An 18,428-nucleotide genomic window follows, 5' to 3' on the forward strand; every position below is an offset into this window, starting at 1 on the left:
TGACACAATAAAACTCATTCTTTATTATACAAAACAGTTTCACATGGACTTGTTTTTCTGCTGATGTTTTCATCACTGGTGGTGAGGTGTGAGACTAACTTGCAGCAAATGTTCCTTGAGTCTGCACGTGCACAAGCAACTCAAATGACAGCTGGCTGTTGCAAAAAAAAAAGGTTAGGATGACCTGTAGTGGTTTGATATAGTAATGCATTAATGATAGGAGCCAATGTTTTCTGAACCAAATGTGGTCTTTTGGTCAGTGGCAATAGGTTTGTCAGCATTGGAGCTTAGTTAATAAGTTATTTTTAAGGAAATTAGTATTCTGAAAACATTTTCTTATAGTAACAAAAATGGTGTAACACTATGCTTGTATGTTTGCCAGAATATATAATTTTGAAAGTTTACCAAGTTGTCCCCCTAGTGTATTTTATATACCACATTATTTCTTATCTCCAGCGACCAAATCTTTTCTTCTCAGCCTTAAAATTCAGCTTGTTGAATTATCCACAGTTATTCCCAGTTTTGTATTACAGTTCTCAGGTTTCCATCAATGTATTGTTGTATTGTACATCATGCTGGTGTACCTGCCAAACAATTCCATACACAAATTCCAAACATTTCCACATTTTCCCAATATTACAAGGAATACATGTGTCCAAAAAAATAAAAAAGTAAATTTGTTCTGTAACACTTACTATCTAGTCCTCACCGATAGCTATGCAAGTTCATCAGCCATACACTTGTGGGGTTAGGTCAGAGTTGAAAAATCACTTATTTCGTAATGCGACAAGAACTAGCCTAGACAAACCACTAGCTTCTAGGCACATGCCTGTTAAGGGACCATGTAAAGAAATCCTATGCATTTTTTTTAGAAACTATTTATATATTACACACACACAGAGGGACATACATAAATACATAATGATTTTAACTCACTCATAGGAACTTCAACAGTTGGTGGTGTTGAACCCGCAACCTTTTAATTTGTTCTTACCCAACTTTCATGGAATGTTTCTACTCCCTATGTCAACTTAAGACTGGGTCATAAGTCAAGGCTTTATCATGATGTCTCAATTGATTACATGATACTTTTTAACCCTAAAATGGTCAAAACAGTCTGCCTAAAATTGCTATATACTTCATGTCCCTCAGTTGGATTGTTTAAAAGTGGATTTTTGATGGATATTAAATCCATGATCACATTAGCGTCCTGCCCTTATTCAGAATACGTTAATAACATGGACTGCAATGTTCTGATGAATATAGCCAGATTGAGACAACACTTGACGTTTAAACCCTGAATCCAGATTATTCCAACAGTATTTATATTCAGAGACATGTATGAAGACACAAATAACCCTTAACCAACCTGAACTACAGTCTTCAGACTAGAAACATGAAAAGGGGGATTATAAATGGAATAATTCCACAAGCAACACTATATGAACACCTTCGTCGAAATGCAGTCTTAGATTAAGAATAACATTAATTGTCAAAAAAACACATGTCCAAGTCCATGTCAATCAATGTAAACAACGTTTCCAATTGAACAGTTCACTCAATACCTTAAGCAAAATAGTACGCTATTAGCACCCGAGTCTATCAACGCTAATAAAAGTTGTTTGTTTTTGCAACGTCATAGAAAGAATGAAAAAGAGAAAGGAAGAATCGTTAAGAAATGGTTGGCGTTAACTTAAAGCTATAAATACGTATGGAGATAGGGTTAGGGCTACTGGTGACCTGATTTAACGACATGGCAAGTGTTTATCAGGTGCTAGACATAACATTGCTTCCTAATGTGGTTTCAGTTGTGAAGCTTGGTTACTTTTGCTATGCTGGGAAAAAGAACAAATGAAATAGTGGAAAGAAAATGTAGTGAATTCGGATGACTCCTGAGTTTGTTTTGTTTGGGGGGGACAACCTCTCGTCTTCAGTCAGGTCTGGTGTTGAGGTGTCAGCGGAACGGGGATGTCCACCCCCACCCCGCCAATCAGTCTGATCCTTCCTGGTTCTCCAGGATCGGATCTGACGACGGGAGAAAAGCCCGGAAACAAACATTGAGTGAAGAAGCGAGCGAGCGAGTGCATGAAGTGAACAAGAACAGTGTTTGTGTTGGAGGTAAAGAATACCATCACAATATTGCAGTTGTTTTGATAGGATATTGCATTAGTGGTTTCCATAACTGGCTTTATGGAAATTGACTTTCTACTTTTGATGCGTCTTAAACCAGCTGCTCCAAGGATGATGTCATATTCAACCGGTCGATATCCAGGGGTTCCTCAGCCAAACACTGGAGTGTACGTGTTAGTGCATGTGTGTGGTTGTACATGTGTGTCTGTGCTTGTGTGTTTTACCTGTTAATGTGCTGCTGACGGGTGCAGAGACGATCAGCACAGTGCTCCCGGGGGCCAGGGAAGAGGTCTCCTCAACAGACGTGGAGCTCAGGACCTGAAACAGACATTGCAACAAATATTCTTCATCAATACAATACCTTATCTATAAATATGATGAATGTTATTTTGATCCGATTCCTTTGAAAGCACTTATTGTTCAAGGTTCGAAGTTAAAATATAGTTGTTTGAAAAATGATCACAACAGCCAATCATAGTCGCTACCTTGTCAGTAAAGCTGTCTGTCATTGGCTGAGCCTCCGATGAAACACACTCATCACCAACGAGGAGGCTGGAGGCCTCTAGCCCCACCTCCTGTTCTTGTCCCGCTGTCTCCACAATCAGCTGTGATTGGCTGAGGGGATCCGAGGAGGAGGCGTCAGAGGTCACCGTCTGGATGATGACTCCGTCACTGGAGCAGAGGCCCTCCGCCTGGGACGAAATAAAAAGTTCATGACTGACTGACTGACTGACTGACTGACTGACTGACTGACACTTACGGACAGGCTGTGTAGGATGATCTGGTGTTCTGGCGAGGAAGGCGAGGAGCTTGTCGTCAGGGTGACGGTGCTGTTGTTGCCCAGGCCGAGAGGCAGGCCCTGACTGGTGGACAGACTGAGTCCCTGGTTGGACGTGGTCTGGAGGTAGTAGGTCCCGGGCGTGCCGGTGGGCTGGAGGTGAAACGACTACAGGGAGAACGAGAGAGAGATTAATTCATTAATAATGATAATCAATTATGAATGTTCTTTTTCACTGTATATAATCATTGACATTTGAATTATTTATATTTATATATATATATATATTTTTTAACTATATTTTACCTTTTATATTTTATCTATCTATTTTATGTTTGTGTTTTGGCAGGTTGAATGGCATTATCCATGCCATGAGATAGATAGAGAGAACCTAATATTAGCATCTCACTGTGTTGGGTCATCCACCACCACTTAGGCTGTGAATTAATAATGAGGAGTTTCATAGTTTCCCGTAGACCACAGTGAAACCTGCACTATGCAACTGTAAAGTGTGTGCGTTTGCGTGTGTGTGCACGTGTTCACCGGTAGGATCTCGAAGGTCTGCAGGGCTCCTGTGTTCAGAGTGATGGTGTCTCCGTCGCCGGGGGCAGCAGAGCCGTCTGAGGCTGAGCGAAGGGCAGAGGGCGGAGGCAGGGGGGAGGGTTATGACTAAGAAGTAGGGGTATCTCTGACCTGGCAGGTAAATTATGTCATTCAGGACGATTGGTTAATTCTGTTCAGTGGATCTGCTTAACACTGTTGTGTTTACATTTAGCCAGTTAGAAGAAACCAAAAACACACAGAAAACAAATTCACTCAATAATTATTGCGGTAAAACAAAAACAATAGCATGTCGGCTGGTACAAAAACAAGGAATGGGCAACAATGAAACCACTACAAGCTTTCGGTCGCCCTAACAAATTTTTCTGGTTTAAGAACAACCACATTAGCTCATCAGCAATTGAGCTTATGAATATAAATAGCTCAATAAGGGTGACATATTATACCACCAGGTGTGAGTATGATTAGCCCTTACAAGCCGTTTTGAACATCTGCCTCTTCTGACATCAGAAGTGGACGTGTCCACCTACTGCGCTGGATAGATCAGTCTACCAGCCCACCCAGTGGACTGTAGCAAATTTGGCTCATCTATCCGTCATATAGGTGGACACGCCCACCTGTGATGTCAGAAGAGGCTTCAACGGCTTGTAACGGCTAATCACCCTCACACCTGGTGGAATACTATGTCGCCTTTTAACGTTTCAGAGCGCGTGACGCGGGCCCACCCAGGTGCGTGATCTGTAGGGGGATCTGGACCGGGATCTGTAGCGCCGCCACCGAGCTCGCCGACGCCCCGTCGTCCCCTCCGACAGCACCGCCGCTCTCGTCCAATCGCGCGACTCGCAGCGCGGCCGAGGAGGCGGGACTCCCCGAGCCGGCGTTGGCCTGGGAGGACTCCATCAGGTCCTGAAGGACTTCCAGTAGGACTGGGGGGGGGGGCAGAGACACAGAGAGACAGCAGAAAGAGAGACAGACGGATCAGGGAAAAATTTCCGTGCTGCCTTTCAAGTTTTATTTTCTCTCCGAGAATGAAACAGATTCCCTTTCCCATGTGGCGTTATTGACACACACACACATAAACACAGACACTCAAACCATTACACAAACAATGGGAAGTAAAGTTAGCAGTTTATCTCAGTCACAGTTAATTATAAGGACAACTCACAACGAAAACCTTTTTCTACTTTTACAATTTTTTTTGGATAAGTCTCAGCTCAAGATCAACAATGCTTGGTACATTGTGATTGGCTGCTGGCGGTCTTACGGCTGAAGGGGATCTCCTTGTGATTGGACACTTGTCTCTTGATGTTCCACCACTTGGAGCGCAGCCACTGAGGCGAGCGCACGCTGCTCCAGCCCCCGGCTAGCTCCTCCCACCGCAGCTCGTTCTCCTCCTCCACCTGCATCTCCATGATCCTGGAGGACAGCCACACACACACACACACACACACACACTAAATACATGTTTAATCGGACACATAAAAGGAACTTGAATTCAGTGTACACCCATCCTCCCATGTGTGAACCCCACCCCCCACCCCACCGCCCAGGTGTGCCCCAGCCCACCCAACCCCCCCAGGTGTGACCCCACCCTGCCCAGGTGTGCACCCCCCCCACCCCCCAGGTGTGTGTCCGTACCTGCGCACCAGCCCCAGGTCGTCCTCCTTGGTCCACTCGGTGCCCCCGCTGTGCTTCCAGTTGAGGTAGTTGAGCCACTTGGAGCGGCACTGCTTCTCCGAGCGCGAGCGCACCCGCTCCGCCACCGAGGCCCAGGACACGCCCCCGGTGACGGCCACGCCCGGCGACACCCCCGCCATCTCGTACACCACCTCGGCCAGCCGCCGCTCCTCCTCCTCGCTCCACTTGCCTGGACGGGGACATCGGAGGGACGGTGAAACGGTTTGGCTTTGGGGGGGGGTTTTTATCGGTTTTATGTTCGCACCGGAAAAGTGGATTCGTGGGGTACAGGCAGTGGGGAATTCTTTTGGACTTTCTTGCCGTCGTCTTCTGCCCCTTCCTGCCTTCTTTCTTCGCAACTCTCAGATATTTCTGACAGTCTCCCGGTAATTGTATTTTGATGTCTACATTAATAAAGAGACACCTAAAGTCAGCCAATCAGGGACGGGGGGAGTGAGTGTGTGTGTGCCAACTATAGATACTATATGTATTTAAACTTTTTTTTTTAAATGATTTTTTCAAATTTATTTGTCTTATTCATAAAATGTTAGAAATAGAACAGCTGGATACAATTTTGTACAGTATTTTCGAATTGACCATTTTCTATTTGAACATTTTGTGTACTTTTTGAAGGGGACAGTTCAAGTTCTCAGTTACAAATTGTTTATTTTGGAGAAAAATGCTGAATAAATGCATGATGTTTTCAAACCAAAAGATTATCATTTGAATAATCGTGATTTCAATATTGACCAAAATATTCGTGATTATGATTTTTTTTCCATAATCGAGCAGCCCTAGTATGTACCCATGCCAAGTTGGTGAGGATGTGAGTGAGTGAGTGAGTGAGGGGGTGAGTGAGTGAGTGAGTGAGTGAGTGAGTGAGTGAGTACCCGTGTTGCAGGTGTCCTTCATCAGCCGACAGCGGTCCTTGACGGATGAGGCACTGCGGCCCAGCACCGCACCGATGGTGGCCCAGTCGTTACCGTGCTTCTTCCTCAGCCTGGGACACACACACACACACACACACACACACACACACACTATTAATCATACATAATATGAAACACATATTTCGGATCTGACATTTGGTATAGAAGCAGAAATATAAAAGCCCCCACTCACGTTTTTAGTTTCTCGATCTCTCCATGGGTGTACCTTCCGGAAGAATGGAGGGGAAAAAAAGTGCAGCCGTTAGATCCTCTGTACTCCGGTACCAACGGGTCACACACTAAATGGACTACCCGTCCAACTGTCGGCGATGCAAATGAACACAGTCCCACTTTCTAGTTATGTCTTTGTTTTAAGTCTTTTGATTTATTTTCATGCTTTATTACAGAATGACATAGAGAGGACGGTATGGGAGATAGAGGACCACGGTTAGGATTCAGACCCGGGTCGCTGCGTTCAGGACTGAGCCTTAGTGTTCTGCGCTCTACCCGGTGAGCCACCGGGGCGCTCCCAGTTTTTAGGTATTTCTGTCATCCTGACCCAAACACCCGGCCAACCGTGTGCGCCAAAGCCCCCGCCGCTCTGAGCGCCGAACACTTACTTGCCCACGTGGTTGCTGTTGTCGTACATGCGCAGCACGCGGCGGTACACGGCAAACAGCGGCCGGTTCAGCCCCCAGGCCACGCTGCGGTAGAAGTCCTTCCGCTCCTCCTTGGACATCTCAAAGATGATCTCCGCCGGGTCCTCCATGCCCCGGTTCTGTGGCGCGTGCGCACACACACACACACACACACACACACACACACACACACACACACACACACACACACACACACACACACACACACACACACACACACACACACACACCTTATTAACTCCAGGAGATATTGGTAGGATTGATGAGAGTGAGCTAAATGATTTTGTGACGAGATACGTTTTTCCGATTCTTTGGTGGTATAGAAACATTTAACAACTCATTAACAGCAAGATAAATTACATGCTTGGACTTTTGTCAAACATGACAATAAAAGGAATATTTAGAACATGTTTAACAAAGAAAAATGCAGTTTCTTTATCATATATATATAGATATGTGCCACCATCTTGCCTTCCCAAACCTCCCAATGTTGGGTCCTCAGAACGCCCGGCCTACCTTCACATAGCGCGCGATGTTGCTCATGAGGATTTCAACCTCCTCCTTGGACCACATGCCCTGCTTCCACGTGTGGCCTACACAACGCAAAACACACTTTGAGTTTCTTCTACCGATGGTTCATCTGTCTTTAAAAGAACGCACCCTGCAGACCTGTCTGGTCTATTTCGAAATGAAGGGACTAGAAAAAAAATGATATGCATACAAATTAAAAAATAAATAAAACAAATGGTCTTTCTTACTAATTCAAAGTAATTTAGTAGACCATGGTATCCAAAGTGACTTACAGTGGATCTTAGATCATGTCATTGAGGAGCAAGTAAGGGTTGGCTGGTGATATCAGGGATCCAACTAAAGTACTCCCACTCTAGTAAGACACACTGTGTGCACGCGTGTGTCTACCTTTATTGGCCAGCGTGTCTTTGTCCTCCTTAGTGGTGAACCAGGCCTGGCTGACGGGCGACACGTCATCGTTGGTCTTCTCCTGAGAGGGCAGGGACTCTGCTTCCACCTGCAGAATCTACACACACACACACACACACACACACACACACACACACACAATTAAGAGACAAAATTCCACTAATACATTTAAAGCTACCTTAGTTTCGTTATTTGGGACAAATAAGAGAGAAAAAAAACAAACTACTCAGCCTAGGGGCTTGGCTTCCACGTACCTGAATCTGCGCTACGCTCCCCTCCGTGAGGTCACTGTCCGCCGTGGCGGTCATGGTCAACTCAAAGCTCTCGTCATTCTCTGACACTTGGGGACGGAGGACAGAGGAACAGAGTCAGACAGATAGACAGACAGATGTTGTTGGATTTATTCTCAGCAAATTGGAAATACATCTCTTTAATTATTGTGTTACAATCAGGCTTGAGTCCTCAAGTCCTCACAATATTGATTACAGTAAAGCCCATTAAACCTATTCATTCCTTTATACAAGGAATGATAAGGCCGTCTTCTCTATCACAACATCATTATACGGCTGCTGAGAGTTAATACCTTTACCTTTATATTACCTTCACGTGAAAACCAGATCAATGGACATTTTCCAGCTTAAAGCCCCTATCAAGCTGCTTCTTAGAATATGTAAAGCACGATCAAATTACTTTTCTAGTGATATGAACATCTGTACGAATCCCTCGATTCGTAGTTTATGAAAGATAGTGTGTTTCTCACGAGGTTGGTTGACCACTGTGAACTGTGCTTCCTCAGAGTCCTCCTGCTCGTCTGTGGTCAGGCGGATCTTCTTCTGAAGAGGCTCAGAAGCCTCGTCTACACACACACACACACACACATAATTTCCACAGAGCCGAAATGACAATAGCAAATACAATCACACTAATATAACTGTCATCATTACTATTATATTGTATTTTGTATTTACTGTCCAACAAATTAATATAATAGCAAATCGCTTAATGTGAATATATGTTCCACTGATTCTAAGAAAAGCTACGAAAAATGTGTGTGTGTGTGTGTGTGTGTGTGTGTGTGTGTGTGTGTCACCATTAGGAGGGCAGTGCAGTATGAGGCTCCCATCGCTGTCCCGGGTCAGCGTGACAGAGTTGACCGTCTGTAGCGTTATTTCCTCTGCCTCCGCGCTCATAGTTTACCTAGCAACAGAGAAGATAAATCTAAGTGATGACATCATCATAAGCTGATGACACTGGGTCCACTTTAAGAATGAGATGGGGATTTTTTTTTTACCAATATGTTAGATGAGTTAGACACTGATCCACGTATTCCCAGAGATAGGGTTGTGGTTAAGCATCTGATAATTGCAATGTAAGCTCATTTATAAGATAATATTGACACCCCTAATATCATTCTAATGTAAGCGGCTGTTTGTTTTGGTGTGTTTTGTTTTACTGGAATGGTGAATAATACCTTCAATGACGATCATAAACATAATGATTGTATAACTTGTACCTTGCAACCCATGAAATAATACTTTGCCACCTTTATAGAAGTTAATATTTTTTGTGTTTGCAATCAGTTATTAAGAGCAGACTTAGTTTGAAATGGACATTTCGGATGAAAAGGAGGGCGAGTAAAGCTTTTTATTCCGAGTAGAAAATATTCAACCAATACTAGAGCAGTTATTGAATGGATTGATGCGGATGGAAGTGAAATACTAGATTGTAACTTTATGTAGGTCCAAAACATCAACATCGTGTTTTTTTGCTATTGGCATTGTGCAGCAAAATCGTGTATTAATCTAGATGTATCACGTCTAAATGTAAATACTGCAATACCACACTAACAATTGTCATCCAAGTAGCCAGCCGGCTAAATGAAAGAAGACGAAATGAAAACAGCGACGCCATGTTATTGCACAAGGTGATGCTTATGGCGATTGTGCGCTATTGATCATGTCGACATATCTGCGGTTTGATAGTCATTTCTTCCGACCCGAGCGTATGTATAAAGCCGCTCTGCTTCAGATCCCAAACAGAAAGTGGATTTTAGTTTTGATTTGACTACTTACTTCCTGTTTTTGGTCCGGGGACTTCGAGGGGACCAGGATGAAGGAAAATGCCAGGATGGAGGCTCGGCCGTCTGAAGGCCACGGGGTTGCCAGATAAGTATGGTACGAGCATGATAAGATAACACAATTATCGATTTTTCTTATTATTATGAATATTTACTTGTTTTATTTTTCTATTTATGTGTGTACCCTTGACACACATTTTGTTTGAATCCTATTTCTTTAAAATTAGGATGATAAACAACGTGGTAATGTGATGTGGTGAATCATCCTGCAATCACCCTTAAACAATGCTTACTGTTGCAGCATTTCTTTCAGGAACATAATCAACCAATTCAAGCACAACTTATTAATTGTATGGAATTACATAGACGTTTTTGACACCCAGTAGGGATAGATGTATACGTTAAAGAAAACATATAAAATATATTGCTGATTTTAACAATTTAACCTGGCAACCATATGTTCTTCGCTTAAAGGTGCCCGGGTAGAAACCTCATTCAATGTTTTTTTCTGTTGGTCATTTTGTCAACTTAAACCATAGAGATAATAAATCCATTGAGTCAACAAGGGTCCGTTTTTCACAATAACATGTTGCTGATATTTATCACAATGGTTGGTTTGGTGTGGCGTATATATCAAAACTGTGAAAATAGTTCCATATGTAATATAGGGGACGAGTATGACTGCCGTACTGGCTGCGAATTTCCAAAAACTGCTGTAATTTTGCAACATGGGAGATCAAACTTTAAGAGTGTAAGTATTGTCCACAATACATTTATATATTTAAATGCATTTGTACATATGGGCAACAATCTCTATTGGGTCTGTGTTTATTGTCTTCAATTGTTCACCCAAAGTCTCGACAAGAAATTATTGTGGAAATCTTCATAATGCTCTATTGGCGGCTACATTAAGATTTCCACGATATAGCTCATTATTTTGACCTATATCGTACATTTGTAAATTAAACGTCCATTATTATTTTAAAAGGAACCGAATCTCAATCATGGACATGTGTGCAAACCGTTTTTTCTGTGTTTCTGCCTCCAGCCTGACGTGTGGGGATGTCCAAGGCAAATTTAACGATTTGTTCAACCGAGTACGGACAATCCAAAAGAAGAGTGGACAGTTTGATGTAAGACAGAGTCTGACTTGTATTTTAACGTTACACATTGTTATTGCGCCTCAAACGTCCCTTGGTCAGAGCAATGTCACAAACACGAGTTGATCTAGTACATGATGTACATAATACATCCGAGATCATGAAATAGATGAAACAGGATTCAGCTAAATTCAGGATTACACAGGACACAGGATACAACCCTGAGACAAACCAATCCAAAATGCTCAGCAACTACAGGACTGTCTTGCAATTGTAGGTGGCCAGAAACATTTCCAAAATGTTCCACAACTAAATTAGGATGATTTGAATGAACCTGCATGAAATCATTCTGGCTTGTGTGTGAGGTGGTTGGGCGAGGGATTGAGCTCAAGATTGTCCCGTGGGTTTGCAGCTGCTGCTGTGTGTGGGAGATTTCTTTGGAAAGACCGAAGAGTCAGAGGCAGAGTGGCAAGAATACAAAACCGGAGCCAAGAAAGGTGTGCAATTAGAATACTATACATTTAGACGATAAGACTTCTTACTAAAAGACAAAGTGAATATTGTGTCAATTATGTCCAGACTTTTCCTTATCACAAGATAACTTGAAGCTACTTACAAAATAATTTGACCCTTTTCAAATGTCCTAAATTAATGCACCATGTTTCCTTTGTTTTTTATTGTGATCTTCTTCAGCTCCCATTCACACATGCGTCCTGGGAGCGGCCAGCCAGGCGACGGTGAAGTACTTCCCCAGCGCAGATGGCTGTGAGCTGGCTGAAAACATCACCTACCTGGGTGAGAGGTGATAGGGAGCGGCAGCAGTACTACTGGGTCTAATGCTTTCTCACTTTGTTGTTATATCTCAGAACAAATAAGAATTAATTGGAGATGCCAATGGGGTATTGAAGGGTCAACGGACACATTTACATAAATATGTATGCTTTTTTACAAATATATAAAAACAATTTAAGATGTGCAAGATTGCTTCAGATTGATTCATATCAACCACTTCAATTCGGCACAGCCATATCCGTTTGGTCGATTAAGCTGAACATGAAGCAAATATGCCATTGAAAGGTTTTTCCTTGAACAGAACAAAATATTTTTCGAGTAACCATTTCGTACGTCGGCGACGACGATGATGACGATGATGATGATGATGATGGTTGTCTTTGCGCGTGCACGCCATCCCCCTCAGGGCGTCGCGGTGTGTTCACGGGGGCGTCCGGCCTCCAGATCGCCTACGTCAGCGGGCGCGAGGCCCTGCAGGAGCCGGCCCCTGCCCACTGCTTCACGCCCAAAGACCTGCTGGCCCTGGTGGCCCCGCTGGTCAGCAACTCCAAGTTCCGGGGCGTGGACATACTGCTGACGTCGCAGTGGCCCCGCGGGGTGTGGCAGTTCGGAAACAACCCGGTGATGCCTTCTGCTTGTAGTTTTTATTTTGATTTATTTGAGCCCGACAATGCATTCTCTGGCTGTCAGTCACTATAGCTGTTTTTAAATTGACAGTGCGCACAAGATTTGCGATTACATTTTTCTAGTAGAATGATGTAGATACGTCTGTAGTCCATGCTGAGGGCTACAATCCCATTAATACAATTTTACCAAATACCTGATATATATTTTTTTATAAGTTTGACGCCTGGCCGGAGGATAATCTTGCCTACTTTACTTGTGCTCCAACTTTGGCAGAGCTAACTACATTCACAAACCTCACACATTGTCGATTTAAAGGTGTTCATTAGTCAATCAACTGCATCATTTAGAAAATGTGTGTTTTAGTTGGTTGTTGTTGTGATGAGGAATCTGCTATCACCTATTCACTGTAATGCATTTTAATTTGGTTCACCAGGAAGTGAACACCAAGTGCTGCGGCGCGGCGTCGGTCGCCAACCTGGCTGACAAGCTGAAGCCGCGCTACCATTTTGCGGCGGTAGAGGGCGCTCACTATGAAAGACTTCCCTACAGGTAGGCAGGTCTCACTATGAAATAATTCCCCAGCCCTCTCTCTCTCTCCAGGGATGACAGGTTCTCTGGTATGTCCTCAACAAGTTAAGTGTGTGTGTGTGTGTGTGTGTGTGTGTGTGTGTGTGTGTGTGTGTGTGTGTGTGTGTGTGTGTGTGTGTGTGTGTGTGTGTGTGTGTGTGTGTGTGTATGTGTGTGTTCTCAGGAACCACATGGTCCTGCAGGAGAATGCGCAGCATGTGAGCCGCTTCATCGCCCTGGCGTCCGTCAGCAACCCCGCCAAGAAGAAGGTGAGAGAAGGACACCTTCAGGAAATCTCCTTCAAAGGAGTCTCCTTCCACCAAATCCTTGGAACGGAAGGGGAAAGGAAGGGGATTTTTGAAAAGTAGAATAGGATAGTCTTTATTGTCCCCGAGGGGCAATTTGGTTTGCAAACACTAGTCAACACAGCCAATACACGTCATAAAATAAACAAATAAAAATCATAAAAAACAAATACATATAACATAATCTATCTTTTGTAACAAGGAGTAGTACCAAAAACGCCTTTTTATTTAAAATAAAGATATGTAATTGCTGGTGGTGCTCTTTGAAGATATAGACATCTCTATGCATCAACGTTGCATCTCTCCCTGGTGCCTCCAGTACCTGTACGCCTTCAACATCGTCCCCATGAAGAGCATGGCGCCGTCGGAGCTGATCAAGCAGCCGCAGGACGTGACGGAGAACCCCTATAGGCGCAGCGGGAAGGAGAAGCTGCAGCGCGGCAAAACGGGGATCGACCCCGCTGAGGAGGAGGTGTGTGTGTGTGTGTGTGTGTGTGTGTGTGCGTGCACGTATGTATGTATGTGTGTGTACATCGGATAAGTGCTTGGCTTTTCATTTCAGGATTTCCGATTGGGCAGTTGAGGTGTAGTTAAAGATAAAGTTTCTTTGTTGCAGAAAAAGAAATTAGGGTTGAGTCGTGTTTCTGAGTGCTCATGATTATTATTGTTTTTAATTAGTTACCATTGTATTTTTTTCTTACACATAAAAATCACTTCTTGAAAACATCAATCGACGTCACCATCTCTGTTGCTGCGTTGCTGTTTCTGATTGGCTCTCATGAATATATTGAGAACCAATCAGACACGTGTTTAGTACCGCCCCCTCAGGTGTGACTCTGTTACCCTCTCATGTCGTCCTGGTAACAGAAGGTCTAATGATTACCCTCGTCTTCCCCGCAAGGAGCCCGCCGCCCAGTTCTTCTTCGACCTGAGCAGAGGGGGGCGTGGCGGGGGGCGTGGCGGGGGGCGGGGCCAGGGCAGGAAGCGGCCCTCCGACGACGGGGACCGCCCCCCCTGGGACGGGGAGAGGCGGGGCCAGGGGGGGCCGGGCGACGCGGACGGGCAGCCCAGGCAGCCCCGCAGACCACGTGAGTCTGGCCACGCCCACGTCTCTTCGTTGCTATGATACGGAAATAGTAGTCTCCCGCGGGGTCTCTCTAGGGAATTCAACAGAGTTTTTTGAATGGTTTGATAAGATATCAACGGTTGCATAAATGTTTTTCTGAAAAGGAGTTTTGCATCTAGAAGCTCCAAACTTGGAGCCTCCCTAAAAGTCACGATTCTAACTGCAATATGTAATAAGGAAGGTCATTCAGGTAGTTTTATTACAAAAAAATGCACAGCTATAAAACACACCACACGGATGGTTTGACCTCACCTCTTTTTGAAACTTCACGCTCTATCCAGTGTTGAAACTGCTCTCTCACCCAGTCCCTCTCCCAGCCCCTCTCCCAGCCCCTCTCCCAGTCCCTCTCCCAGTCCCTCTCCCAGCCCCTCTCCCAGTCCCTCTCCCAGTCCCTCTCCCAGCCCCTCTCCCAGCCCCTCTCCCAGGCCCTCTCCCAGGCCCTCTCCCAGTCCCTCTCCCAGCCCCTCTCCCAGCCCCTCTCCCAGCCCCTCTCCCAGTCCCTCTCCCAGCCCCTCTCCCAGTCCCTCTCCCAGTCCCTCTCCCAGTCCCTCTCCCAGTCCCTCTCCCAGCCCCTCTCCCAGCCCCTCTCCCAGCCCCTCTCCCAGTCCCTCTCCCAGTCCCTCTCCCAGTCCCTCTCCCAGTCCCTCTCCCAGCCCCTCTCCCAGCCCCTCTCCCAGTCACCCAGCCGGTCCCAGTGTATTGAGTCTCTCCTCTCTCTCCAGCCCAGCCCACCGGTCCCTGCTGGTTCTGTCTGGCCAGTCCTCAGGTGGAGAAGCACCTGGTCATCAGCATCGGCACGCACGTGAGTGGTGGTTCCTCTTCCTCTGACTAAACAACCAGCAAAAAAACATGGCCGACCTTTTGTATTATCAACTGATTTTCAGCCGCGGATATATTTTAGAAATCTAAAATATATCCGTTATTGATAATTTAAATCAGACTATTGTATCACAGCAGTCTCCTCAGCCTTAGATGTGTCAGGGCGACTGGCAGAGATCCTTGCAACAGGCCGTGCCACTACCCGTGCGTTACCCCTCCCCCCTGCTGTATTCTGCCCCCCCAGTGTTACCTGGCGCTGGCCAAGGGCGGCCTGACCCCCTACCACGTGTTGGTGCTGCCAATCGGCCACTACCAGTCGGTGGTGGAGCTGGCCTCCGAGGTGGTGGAGGAGATGGACAAGTACAAGGCCGCCCTTCAAAAGTTCTACAAGAGCCGGGGCGAGCGCTGCGTCTCCTTCGAGAGGAACTACCGCAGCCAGCACCTCCAGTTACAGGCAGGCGGATGGACGGGGGGGGGGGGGGGGGGTTGTGACCAAAGGGTTGAGGGTTGATTATTGGAAAGGACTTAGTGGTGGTGTGTTGGTGCTGCTGCATACAAGACACAAAAGTATGATGAACAACCGTGCAGTGTATACCATTAAAATTAAAATGTTAATAGTGATTTTTAGAATGAATATATTTATCAATTTGCAAGTATACCGACACACAGACGTGTACAATCATGCACACACAAAACAAATCAAGAGCAAACTAAGTTCAAGCAATTGATAATTAATTAAAATGTCATATAGATAGATATAATCTCCTGAAAGCCTTTAGTCTCAATAAATAAGCATAAAGAATATCAACAAATACAAAAAAGTGACTTCTTAACAGCAGCTCGGCTCTATAAGAGCATGTATGGTGGTAGGCCCTCCAGTCACACCGGGTGGTCATGGCTCCGCAGGTGGTGCCGGTGCCGCTGGATAAGTGTGCCACTGAGGACGTCAAGGAGGCCTTCATGGTCCAGGCCGGCGAGCAGCAGATGGAGCTGATGGAGATCCCCGAACACACGGACCTCAAGCAGGTGCGACCCCGGCCCGAGGCCGGCTCCGCCGGACCCATTCGCAAACGTGTCTTTTTCTGGAACCTCTGTTCATTTTCGAACAAAACAAGGCCTCTGGACTAAAGGGACGTTGGACGCAATGGGTTAGACAAACAACCAATCAGAGCAATGCGATGGGGGATGTCAGTGGCCTCCATATTGGTTGCTAATCAAAAGGCCTCAAAGGCGTTCCCATGGGGCGCTCCGGTTTAGTCATCGCACTTAAAACACCCCATAAACCCGAGCCAGGTCTGCCTGAACAGGAGGGGACGGACCAATAAAACATGAGCTTGCAGATTCGACTTCGGCCTATTTATTTAGATTTTATTTTATTGTAAATATTAGTTATTTTATTCATTTTATCTTATTTATCCTTTTGTGCTTATTGCACTATGGGTCAGAGACAACCGCAATTTCGAATTCTCTATTTGTCTTGCACATAGTTTGGAATCGACAAAAGCTGACTGACTTTTTTTTACTTTGACTTTGAAATTCCCCCCCCTTTATAAAATGTACATTTTTCCACATACGTTTTGTTTGTCTCAGATTGCCCCACCGGGGACACCGTACTTCTACGTGGAGCTGGACACGGGAGAGAAGCTCTTCTACCGTATCCAGAAGCACTTCCCTCTGCAGTTTGGCAGGTACGATAGAGAGGCAGTGGTGTGTCAGCGCTTTGTTTAAACGAGAGGGCCAGGAACATGGCCGCCTTACTACGATAGAAGTTTTAGCTCAAATAAATCACTCATCATAAATCACTTGGTGCTGTATAAAACCTTAAATGTATGATTCTGATTTTGAAGAAGTACACAAGCGTGCAAGTTAACCGTGATAGTTCCTCCAATTCATCCATTGCTATGCTTTTTTATCTTTTTAGGTTTCACCATTTTTATATGTTACTCACTTTCCAATATGAGACCCTGTGATTTCAAAGTGTCACTTGTCAGAGGGGCCTCTAAAGTGTGTGTGTGTGTGTGTGTGTGTGTGTGTGTGTGTGTGTGTGTGTGTGTGTGTGTGTGTGTGTGTGTGTGTGTGTGTGTGTGTGTTCCAGGGAGGTGCTGGCCAGCGAGGCCCTGCTCAACATCCCCACGCGGGCCGACTGGAAGGAGTGCAAGCAGACGAGAGAGGAGGAGGAGAGGTGCAGCGCCACGCTGAGGGATGCCTTCAAGCCCTTCGACTTCGCCTTGGAGGACTGAAACCACACACGCATACACACACCTACACACACCTACACACACACAGACACACACCTCTAGTTTTCTGGAGTGGCCTGGTATTTTTCGATGTCTTGACGGCGCAGAGAAAACTAGTTTGAAGTCATGAATAATTTCTGCAGAAGCTGTCCACGGATGAAATTCTTTTTCTTGCGACCAAGACGGTCAAAAGTCACATTTGTTGTTGCGTCAAAAGAGATTTTACTTGTCATATCCATCACACTTCATCAATGGTTTTTAATACGTGTGGACATTTTTTTATGTCAACTTTTTGTATAACAGCTACACAGCGCTATTCTTTTATGACCAGGGAAGGCCTATTTTACTGTAAAAAACAAACATGGTGGTTGGGTTTCAGGAGTATTGTGGGGAATTATTTTCAAGATCTGTGTACAGATGTTAAAATACTTTGTATATTGGCAATGATTAAACTTTTTTATTGTGATTCTGGTGCTGTGTAGGCTGAAATCATTCCTCGGTCATAACTTTGTTTATTCAAATTAACATTATTGCCGTTATAAAGATGCCAATTTGTGATGCCACAAGCACATATTGAATATATTTTTAGTAGCATGTCGTTCTGTGAAATACAGCCATAGGCACATGCATGATGTCATTCTATTGTAGAAAACCATGCCTGAACAAAACAAGCAAATACTTTAGTAGAAAATGTTTATTTCCTGTTAATAAATAGTTTACTTGAAAAGGGGTCAAATGTAAATTAAAAATATTTTTGCTGTTAATCAGAATGGAGGGTTTAAAGGTTTCTGATGTTGCAAAAAAAACAATCTGGATTACAATTTCGGCACACTGCAGGTTTTAAACTGACTTGTTAGTGGTAACATTCAAATGTTATTAACAAAGCTGCTACGTTATGAGCTTGGAGAAAGCAGTCCAGTGTCGACGATTAAAAAACATGTTATTCAGACCTGTATTACATGGTATATTGTATTATACTACATTATATAGTATATTGCTCTCTTACTACTGTCATTCTTCACAGGTCTCTTTGTTCAAGTGAATGGACAGTTCAAAATAGATGATTTTTTTAAAACACAATCCTTCAATAGTATATTCACTGCTG

General features: G+C 44.6%; 2 protein-coding genes across 3 annotated transcripts; one reads left to right on the top strand and one right to left on the bottom strand.

Moving 5' to 3' along the window:
- Nucleotides 1–3: 3 nt before the first annotated feature.
- On the bottom strand, nt 4–9,805 carry dmtf1 (cyclin D binding myb-like transcription factor 1). 2 transcript variants are annotated; one of them, XM_079734735.1, is made up of 17 exons: nt 9,746–9,805; nt 8,764–8,870; nt 8,434–8,529; nt 7,928–8,013; nt 7,653–7,770; nt 7,251–7,327; nt 6,696–6,853; nt 6,269–6,301; nt 6,037–6,146; nt 5,108–5,336; nt 4,734–4,885; nt 4,195–4,395; nt 3,452–3,534; nt 2,891–3,076; nt 2,703–2,822; nt 2,355–2,448; nt 4–2,025 (listed from the first exon to the last, which is right to left on the bottom strand). In XM_079734735.1, exons 2-17 carry the CDS (start codon nt 8,861–8,863, stop codon nt 1,991–1,993), a joined length of 1,878 nt encoding a protein of 625 aa, XP_079590861.1. In that variant the 5' UTR covers nt 8,864–8,870; nt 9,746–9,805; the 3' UTR covers nt 4–1,990. The 2 variants fall into 2 exon arrangements, with proteins under 2 accessions (XP_079590861.1, XP_079590860.1); XM_079734734.1 differs by having other exon boundaries at nt 2,616–2,822.
- Nucleotides 9,806–10,433: 628 nt separating this feature from the next.
- cwf19l1 (CWF19 like cell cycle control factor 1) lies at nt 10,434–17,789 on the top strand. Its single transcript, XM_079734608.1, has 14 exons — nt 10,434–10,501; nt 10,799–10,883; nt 11,263–11,347; nt 11,544–11,645; nt 12,049–12,263; nt 12,703–12,818; nt 13,021–13,105; nt 13,461–13,613; nt 14,043–14,229; nt 14,990–15,069; nt 15,331–15,540; nt 15,993–16,112; nt 16,677–16,774; nt 17,182–17,789. Exons 1-14 carry the CDS (start codon nt 10,479–10,481, stop codon nt 17,324–17,326), a joined length of 1,704 nt encoding a protein of 567 aa, XP_079590734.1. The 5' UTR covers nt 10,434–10,478; the 3' UTR covers nt 17,327–17,789.
- Nucleotides 17,790–18,428: the final 639 nt, after the last annotated feature.

Source organism: Pollachius pollachius, assembly GCF_949987615.1.
Source record: "Pollachius pollachius genome assembly, chromosome: 4".
In the NCBI taxonomy this organism is placed as follows: domain Eukaryota; kingdom Metazoa; phylum Chordata; class Actinopteri; order Gadiformes; family Gadidae; genus Pollachius; species Pollachius pollachius.